This window comes from Dasypus novemcinctus, chromosome 11 (genome assembly GCF_030445035.2).
Source record: "Dasypus novemcinctus isolate mDasNov1 chromosome 11, mDasNov1.1.hap2, whole genome shotgun sequence".
In the NCBI taxonomy this organism is placed as follows: Eukaryota; Metazoa; Chordata; class Mammalia; order Cingulata; family Dasypodidae; genus Dasypus; species Dasypus novemcinctus.
The window spans coordinates 114,832,645-114,842,723 of NC_080683.1; the positions used below are offsets into that span (position 1 = coordinate 114,832,645).

Below are 10,079 nucleotides of genomic sequence, written 5' to 3' on the forward strand. Positions count from 1 at the left end.
GACAGCCTTAAATTTTAATTTCCTGACTTGGCTTGTCATGGCCTTACTTTTTTTAAAACAGTGCACTTAATTTAAGGAAATTTCTTGGCCATTATTGCTTAAACACATTTGTACCATATCAGAGAATTTTTAAATGTTGTTTGCAAGTGAAATTCAGGCCTCCCCCATCTCCAGCATTTTAGATCGGTGTGCTTTGGATTGCTCCTCTCTTCATAGGAACTAGTTATGAAATTTTAGATTTTCCAAAGAAACATGGGGCAAACCTTCCTTTTTGCTTGACAGGCTTTGCAGAGGAGTGTAATAAACTAGAATGAGGTTCATAAGGACTTGGGGTCTGGTCTAGACTCCCACCATTTTTTAATTGCATGACTTTAAACTGGTATTAATTAACCCTTTTGGAACAAAATGCTCTTGTCTATAAATTGAGGAGTGAGTATCCACTTACCACCCAGGGTTGCTTTGAAAGTGATTAGATTTAATAGTGTCCTCAAAATGGTGGCACACTAGCAGGCAGCGACCGATGGTGCACAGTCTCTGTGCTTAGAAACGCTGGCCAGGAGGCCCCACCAACAGCAGGCTCTCCTTGTCGCCCGTGTGCTGTTTCCTCTAGCATGCGCTTTCTCATCCCTCTTCTCCTCTTTCAGAACTGTGTCAGTGGGTCACCAGAAGAGATGGCTGATTCAACTGATTCCTTGAAATAAAGGCAGTCAGATCTCTTTGGTGTTTTGGAGATGAAACAGCTGATTACTGATTTTCTCTGTTTCTCTGCTACTTGTGATAGAAACAGCCAGCCTGGGACATACGTCTTAGTAAAATATCGTCAGCAAGTGAAACTCATCCCCCGCCCCAGCATTTTGGCTCAGTATGCTTTGGATTGCTCCCATCTTCACAGTGTGGGGTGCCCCCTTGGCGGTCTAACGCTCATTCGGTTCTTCCTCTTGGTCACTTTTTTCTACTTGCCTTGGTAAAAACTCGCAAAGCTGTTAGTAGTCCTTCAGTGCCCTGCTTTCACTTGGTTTTATAAAGTAAGCAGGTTCGCTGTGCACAGCTGTGGGGTTGACTGGAGAAAGGCTCAGTGAGTGGGGAAAGTTTGTGGGGCACAGGGTCAGAGTGCCCTGCCCCAGGCACAATGAGATGTGGGGTTTTTTAGTCTGTTTGTTTCAGACACTTAGAGAAGACAAACACACTGAGATTGAATCTTCCTTAAGCCAGCAAAGATCAAATTGCTTTAGAAAAATCTGGCACTTGTCTTCATTTTAGTAATCTGGAACTAATGTGTGACTAAGGAAATAGCTATTCTTCCCCAAAACTGACACCATAAGCTACTGTTGGAAAGTATATAAACATGTAAGACGAAGAGACCTCTAGAGACATCAGGGACAAATTTCTGAAAGGTTCATCCTCATTCCAGGTCATTAACTTACACTTGGGTGGGAAGTGGAAGAATCTATGGGTGGAGCAAATTCTGGTCACCATCTGAACCTTCAACTCCCCTAACTTTTTTTGTGTGGTAAAATATACATGACATCTGCTATTTTAACTATTTTGAAGTGTACTACAATTCATTGACATTAAGTACATTCAGAATGATGTGCAAACACATTCCCGAAACATTTCCATCCTCCCCACACACAGAAATTCTGTCCCCATTAAACAATAGCTCCTCCACCCCCCACCCCTGCCCTAGTAACTACTAATCTACTTTCAGTCTCTATTTCATATTTCATCTAAGTGGAATCACACAATATTTGTCCTTTGGTATCTCTTTCACTCAGCATATATTTTTGAGGTTCATCCATGTGGTGGTATGTGTCAGAGCTTCCTTCCTTTTTATGGCTGAATAATATTCCGTTGAATGGATAGACCACATTTTGTCCACCCATTCCTCCGTTGATGGGTGTTTGGGTGGTTTCTACCTTTTGGCTATTGTCAATAATGCTACCATGCACATTCACATACGAGAATCTGTTTGAGTCCCCATTTGCAATTTATTTGTAGTCCCCTAATTTTTAGGGCTCTTTTCTGTGAAAAATTAATACCCCTGAAACTGAAAGCATTTAACTGGTTATACATAGGGAAGCATTTACACATGAGAAAAGTTTGCTAATCATTGGCCTTATCTTCTCAAGGTTTGCCCCTGACTTTTAAGACATAATTAAAGGATTCTACATTATCTCTTATCACTGACACATTTTTCAAAGATATCCTTTGGGGAGGGAATTCTTACTTTTAGAATTTTAGTCCAGGATAGGTACTTTCTTCATGTGGTTAAATAGAGGAATCGGATCATTCTAAATGTCTTATTCTTTTGGACACTACCCACACCTGCCTATTACTTAAAAATTAATAATACTGTCTCAAGTACTGCTTTGATTTTTTAAAAAGGCATTTTCAATGATTTATATAAGTATCATATTAGGTCTGTGAATTTCCAACCACATTTATCAAGGCATTTGCCCTCAAGCAGCTAGCGAGTGAAGTTTGGCTTTGAATGTAATAGTAGTAGTAGTTCAGTATGATGAAAAAAATAATTATATTCTAAGTGAATATGTGAAGAAAATCTAATTCTGACAAAAAATTACTTGTGGATATGGTTTTATTTATCTAAGTATTTATTTAAAGTATTTTAACAGGATATCCCCGTTAAAGCCTTGACAGCCTGTTTATAGTTCACTTCTGCCCAGGGGCAATTAAAGGCAAATTACAGGATAAGCAAGAGGATGTGCAGGACAGCTTATTAATGCTGAGATGAATTAGGTAGAGTGACATGTCTGGAATGGCACATGGGCTCGTAACTTAACAAGAATTCTTGTGAAGAAATCCCTACTCTTACCCATTCTTGACAACGAATTGAAACCAAAATATAGGGAGAGGGACTCAGCAGGATGCACAAAGATACATGTGACGGTGTTAAACATTTCTTCTTTAAACAAAGCCACGCACTCCTCCTTTGTCAAAACTATTCTGTCTGCTTGAGAAGTTGTCCTGAGGCCCCAGGGCTTCAAGGTTAGAAGAGAGAAAGAACTAGCTAGAAGGGGGCCGCTGCCATTTGGGCACTTGACCAAGCGCCCGGCCTTCCCATCCTCCATCACTCGTCGGCTCTGGCCAATTGTTTTCCTCTTGGTGTTGGTGGAAAGGATCTGCCCCACCTGCTCTGGCCCTGGTGCACCTCCCCACAGGGCCCTCTTCCTTGGTGCTTGTTGGTTCGGGGGTTCCAGGAAGCTGGCCCAGCCCTGCTCCCTGTAGGCTCTGTGCTTAGGGAGTACACCCTAAAACCTGTGTTGGCTCCAATTCAGCTAGTTCAGGCAATTCAGTTTGTTTCTTGTAAATTCTATTTTGACTTTGGAGATATTGATTGTTTGGAACATTTTTTAAAATGCTAATTAAAAATATATGGTACCTTCTGTATCTTGAATTTGTTTTAAATATCTAGAAAATCCCAAACATGACTGAAGCGTTGAGCCAGGTGGGAGCTCGAACAAGGAGAGCATCAAGGTTCAGGTTGAACAAACAGTATTAAGCAGATAATATTTAGTATTACGTTCTCCCAAACAGGCTTCAGGAAATCTGAATCAATTCAAGTACCAGATTGCAAAGGATCAGAACTTGACTTTCAGCAGGAAGCAAAGTAAAAGGAAACATAAGATTGTTTTACCATGGTATTTTAAGGGACTTAATTTGCATGTTTAGGAAATTAATTCTAGATTAACTGAGGACCAGTTAAGCTGGAAATTTTCTAACCAGAGCTGAACAGAAAAGTGCTCCTCACTTTGATCTCCATTCTCATTTCTTTCCTTTTCCCTCCATTTGTTTGCATGTATTCTTCAAGATAAATATTTTTGTTTTGTGCCTGTATTTTAATGTAAAATTAAATTTACAAATGAGATATCGCATTATATCTCATTTTGCTTCCTTTTTTATCCTTGATTTTTAAGATCCATGCATTTTGCTCTGTGTCCATCTAACCCGTTGCTTCTACCAACTGTGGAGTAGTTCTCCGTGGTAGGTAGCTATCACATTCACTCTCTAATGACAGTCGCTATTTGTCATATAGTGCTAAGGTGATGATGCACATAAGCTCAATAAATAAAAAGATAATATTACATTTTATTTTTTCAGTAGTTTCTTGTGTTGATCTAGCGGTCAAATACAGTAAAAATATCTGCAATGACATGTAAGCAGTGAATTGCACTAAAATGTCAATTGGATGAACAGATACATACCAGAGAACTAGATCATATATATTTAACCCATATGCTCGAGTGTAGAGAAAGACCATTTATTCAGAACGGTTTCAAAGAATTCTCTAAATAGCTTGGTGATTTTGTTTAGAAAAACATTAAACATGACCCAGTGGCAGAGTCAGCCAAGGAGGTCTGGCATCTTTGTCCTTTTGGTGATGCACACGGTTCCTGGAAAATGCTAAGATAATCCATCTTGCTATGTAGTATTTCAAGTTATTTCAAGCCTCTGAGTTTTCAGAGTAAACGTACACGTCAACAGTGTCGTTTGTGTTGGCACTGAGATGGCATGTGGCAGACGAGGCAGAAGCTGAGAAACCTGGCATGTGTCTTTTGAAGGCTTAGAAGTGAGAAGTGAGAACCGCAGCCCCGTGTTCCAGCGCCTTGGTGAGGAAGCCCGGCTCCCCGACAAACTGCGCCTTCATTCCATCGTTGCTCTTTGCTAAAAAGGCGATGACTCCCCCACGCCATGGAAATGCTTCCCCCAGATTCCCAGACTCTTCGGGTTTGATCCCATTTTCCCACCACGTTGCTGGAATGACAGCAGCATGTCACACCCCTAAGGGTTGTGGGCTCCGGCCTCACTCTGCCTGGGCTCACGTGTTCCCTCCATCACGTCTTAATTGGTTGATCTTGAATATGTCACCCCAGCTCTCACTTTAAAATTGCCTAGTCTGCAAAATAGGTGAACTTAATTGTACCTATATTCCTCAGGTGTTCTGTGTGAGAGTCAAATGCTTTCTGTAAATGATACATGCAAAACCCTTAGAAGCAAGGATGGCATGTAGTACGCACTTGGTCAGTGTTATGTGTCCTTTAGCCCACCTTATCCCTACTACATCCCACAAGCAAAATGTGGATTGCAGCTGCCGGGCTCTTTGCTGCTATTTCTTTCACCTGGCTTATAACCCTTCTTTCCCACCCATCGAGCTCAAGCCCGCCTGTGCCTGCCTGCCCCTTCCCCAGAGCATTGCCCTGGCAATTCCTCACTGTCCCATCCCCTTCTCACCTGGATTTGGCACCACAAACATTTCCTGGACTCTTACTCCACCTATTTCATGTCTGTTCATTTTGTCTCCTAAAAGACATCTGAACCTCTGAGAGCAGAGATCTTGCTTGTTCTTCTTTTGTCCCATGAGAGAAAATTCCTCTTAGATGCCCGAGATAGTTGTACTTTTTCCAAACTACTGATTTGTTTTGAACTTATGGACACCACATCTTTTATTGGATTGTGTTTCTCTTTCCCTCTTTGCACTGACTGCTAGAGAGCTCAGTCAAGCCGGTGGTTTGCATCTACCTGGTGCATTGTACATGGTGGCAAGGATTCTGGGTACAAATCTCTTTCCACTTCATATTATTTATTTTTCTCGCATTTATTACCCTGTGATTCTGCTCTCTGAATTTTTTAAACCCTGTGGTTTTGTATTTATGTGGTAAGCATCTTAAATACTTGTGCAAACAAATTGGGGACAGAAATGGTACATATTTTGGTCTAAGATGGTAGGGGCCGAGGCCGTGCAGAAGACAGGCCTCGATTCAAAGCCACTCCACCCCCTACTTGCTGAGTGGCCTTGGGCACGTTACCTCCACCCTCGAGACTCCAGTTTTCTAGACTGACCAAAGAAAGGATGACCCTATGGCACAGGGTGAGCATGCCATTTAAATGAGATCATGTGTGTGAAGCATCAGACACCGTAGCCGACATTCGGATGAGGCCCATTAGGCATTCGCTCCCTCTTGTGTCCTCCAACATGTCTTTCAAAATTAGGCTGTACTGACAGATAATTGTAAGCTAACGTTTATTTTGTAGGCAATGCTCCATTCAAGCACTCGCCAATTAAGGAGCACATGTCCACTGCTTGCCTTAGTTTCCTGGAGAATTATATTCCTCATAGAATCTCCAAGCCTCTGAAATAAATCATGAAGATGTGGTTGTATCGTATGGCACTGTTGGGAGTGGGTTTTCTCCCTTAACGGGGCATAACTGCTGGTGAATTGTAGCATTCCAGGATGCTGGACTCCTGGGGGTTGGCAGTTAAGAGTCCATCTGACAAAGAACTTCCTGGTGTCCACCACTTGTTATCCAACCATGAAAATGTCATAAACTGGTTAATTCATGTCCTGGCTCTGGTGGGGTTGGGACTCTGTTTGTGGACTCCAGTATGTGCCTGCTCTCTAACCTGGCTTTGCCATTTTCTCGCCCTTAGCCTTGCAGTGGTGCCTGGGAGCCTGCCTCCTGTGGGAAGACGGAGGACCAGATCACGGCTTCCGGTCAAGCTCGGAAATATGTGAATGCCTTCTCAACCCGGACTCTGGTCATGTGAGACCTCCCAGACAAGCATTATCGTTTTCAGAACACTTCACCTCGACTTGGAATATCTCATTCCTCTACATGAAACTTTTCATGAATGGGAGAAGAGCCTATTTTTGTTGTGGTACAACAGTTGAGAGCAGCACAAAGTGCATTTAGTTGGACGAAATCTTATTGGATTTCACCCAACTAAAAGGATTTTTAAAAATAAATAAATAACAGTCTTACCTAAATTATTAGGTAATGAATTGTAATCAGTTGTTAATATCTTAATGCCGATTTTTTATACATAAAGTGATTTTTCTATAATTTAGAGTATCCAACACACCAGTATTTTCTCCTTGAGATGAGCTCTTTGAAATTTTTCATTACAAAAGGTACTCCAATATTTCACTTTTCTCAATCACTAAACACAATAAAGACAAAGATTTTTAAAAATCAGTATAAGCATTACTCTGAATGTTGGATTAACATCTTATGACAATAAATCCAGATTGTAAATGCTCATTTATGGTTAATAACATTGGCGGTACATTTATTGTACTAAACCATTTTATGAGTTTTTTGTTAGCTTGCTTAAAAGATTACTACTGTATGAAATAGTTTTATTAAAAAAATTATATTTTTATTCAGTAATTTAATTTTGTAAATGCCAAATGAAAACTGTGTTTTGCTGCTATATGGTCTTAGCCTGTAGAATGCTGCTAGTTTCAAAGGGGCAGTAGAGCTTTGGACAGAAAGAAAGCAAACTTGGTGTTAGGTAATTGTGCACTAGTATTTCAGACTTTTTTATTTTTTATATATATACATCCTTTTTTTTCCTTTTGTAATACATTGGAAAAGTTGTTTGGGAGATTTTGCATTTGTTGTTGTTTTTGTTACTGTTGGTTTATAAGAGCATACATTGCACTTCTACTTTGGGAGATCTATGTTGTCGATGTCCTGTGTTTTGTTTTGAGTTCAGCCTAACTGTTCTTTCATTTTGGAGTCATGTGTTTGATCAGCAGCCCCATGCTTTCTAAGCATCTGGTCTTGGAGCTGCCACACGGAGCTTGCGTTTGCAGCTGGGGAGACCGAAGTCTAGGGTCGAGAGCCAGCTGCTGCCTTAACATGTGGTGCAGGATGACCGGCACTGAACTTTTGATATGACAGTGTATTTACTGCCTTGTAGAGAAATAAAGCTGTGCCCTTATTTTACACACTTTTGACTTCTTTCTTGCCTGTGATTGTGGACAGCCATTATACTTTTAAGAGAACGGAGGGAACTCAGAATGCTTTCCTTTCTTGGCAATAGGCTTAGCATCTGGATTTGACATGAAGAAGCCAAGAATCAATACTCGGGACGAGAGGACCAGGGAAACCGAGTTCAATAGGTCAGAAAACAGTCCTATGCCCAAAGACAACTGGAGGGAATCTTCCAGACTATGGCCTCAGGGTTCTGGCGGGAGTCTGATGGTGCATTCCCTGGGATAAGGCGAGGAGCCTTCTTTCTCCTGGGGACTGATGGCACCGATGTGGGGGGAGGAAGGAGTTCCCATAGTGCCTGGGGCAGACCGGGAGTGGGAGGCAACGAACGCAGAAGCCCGTGAGAGCAACAGCGACCACTGACCAGGGCACTGCCCCAAGGAAACTTCGCAGAAAGGCATCCAGGGAAAAGCCCCTATTCCTCCCAACTCTGCCCAGGACTTTTCATTGGCAGGACCCCCCAGAAGCCAGGGGGCAAGGGAGCTCCCTGATGCCAGAGAGATCAGCCCCCTAGGGCTGGCGGATGGGGTCTGGTGGGGCCAGGACACGGCATCCAGCCCAGCGACCCCTCAGTCCAGCTCCCCCACTTGACAGATCGGTCTCCGCTGGCTTCCATCACTAGCTCAGAGGTGTTTTCACTATGCTACCACAGTCACACAGGCTCCTTAGCAGGTCTTTGAGTCATGGACCTGACTCAGAGTTTGACTCCTCGTGTGCTCGACGTTAAACACTTAGTGTTTGTAGAGCCACGGATTTGTTAGACCTAATTACACGTCTACAAATTAGCTTAGTATCCTTCAATAGGTAATAACGCATCCTCCTTGTGCTGGGAAGGTTTTTTTATACTCAGGTACTCAGACTATTTTTTTCAAGGACTGACCTGCCACTTACTGGTAGTGTGAACTTGGACAAGTTGTCAACCTCTCTGAGTCTTGTTTTCTTTATCTGTGAAATCAGTTCATTCCTAAAATAGACTTTGGCTGAGGAAAGTACTATACAAATTTTGCTACCATGAATACTTTCCATAATTAAATGATGCGTGCTATATGTAGTATGTTAAATGTTCACCGGCTGACAGTGTATCTTACCAATTGCAGAGTTAAACTTTGGGGCCACATTATAATTATGAAAATAAATTAATGGCAAGAGTGAACTCACTGCTATGAAGAACTGAAACAAATATTTACCTTCCCAGTATGTATGGACCCCAATAACTAGAAACTGAGAACAAAGCCAATGAAAAATGTAAATTTAGAGTTTATGTGAAAACACTCACAGTCAATTTCACAAGCATCTGTAAAACATTTATTTGTTCTGATCGTTTCTGTAACTATTTTGATCTCTATAACAGGTATGCAAGTAGTAAAATAAAAGGAAATGCTATTTTTTATGACTCCTGTAAAAGGTTTTCTACCTGTAGAGCTTATATCTTTCTAACTTCTCAGTGTCTTAGCTTCTAGGTGGAACTAATAATTCGAGGAGATGAGAAAGATGTCCAGGGAAGAAGTTCTTTGTGTTTTTAGAAATTGTACGATATTAGAAGTGGAAGGGATCTTAACTATTATAAGGGCTTTGCCATAAAGGGCTCAGAGCATTGCTTTGTAAAAAGAAATACACCTTTGGGGTCCCACCTGCCTTGGTTTGAATTTATGCTCTGCCTTTATCAACTCTGCAGTTGGAATGAGTTTTACAGTCTTGAACCTTCACTTTCCTTATCTATAAATTGTAGGAAAAAAATACATCTCAAGGTTGTTGGGTATTGTAACAATTATGTGAGATAGTCCCTGTACTCTTGCATCCCTGTAAAATGTTGCAGGGGATCTCGATTAGGTAAGTCACAATAATGACTCGGGATAGATCACAGAAAAAACACTTCTACTTGCAGCGTTGGAGAAGTGGGTCCTCAGGGGCCCACGTCCTGCAGGGTAGGTCAAATCTCTTCCCTGCATTAAAACGAATGCTAAATCTAAATTACAGCTTCTCAAAATATTCCTAATTTATAACTATATTTAAATAGAAGTTTCTCATTATTGTACAAATGTATGTGGGAAATATAGGGCACATTTTCCCTTAAACCTGCAATTTGATGGCTTCTAATGTGAAAAAGAAAACTATCAAGTAGTAAAACGTGGTGTGCAGGCCTATCATACCACACTGATAATCCTTATGAGTTTGGTGCTGATTTTTCTCATTCTAACCATAACTATCATAAAATAAATGTTTCCTTCTTCCTTAATTTGAAGGTAGAGTTGAGGAAAGGAAGCCAGCTAAAATGGAAACCT

The 10,079-nt window shown here is 41.2% G+C and overlaps 1 protein-coding gene across 3 annotated transcripts in view; it reads left to right on the forward strand.

The window, feature by feature from the left end:
* The window catches only part of MYB (MYB proto-oncogene, transcription factor), a 34,142-nt gene extending 26,389 nt beyond the window's left edge, over positions 1–7,753 (forward strand). For 2 of the 3 annotated variants that reach the window (XM_004465272.3, XM_004465271.2), the window contains exon 16: positions 6,449–7,753. In XM_004465272.3, the coding sequence (XP_004465329.1) occupies positions 6,449–6,565 (117 nt within the window). In that variant the 3' untranslated portion in view covers positions 6,566–7,753. The remainder of the gene's footprint in view (positions 1–6,448) is intronic. The other variant, XM_004465280.5, reaches the window with a different exon arrangement.
* The last annotated feature ends 2,326 nt before the right edge of the window (positions 7,754–10,079 follow it).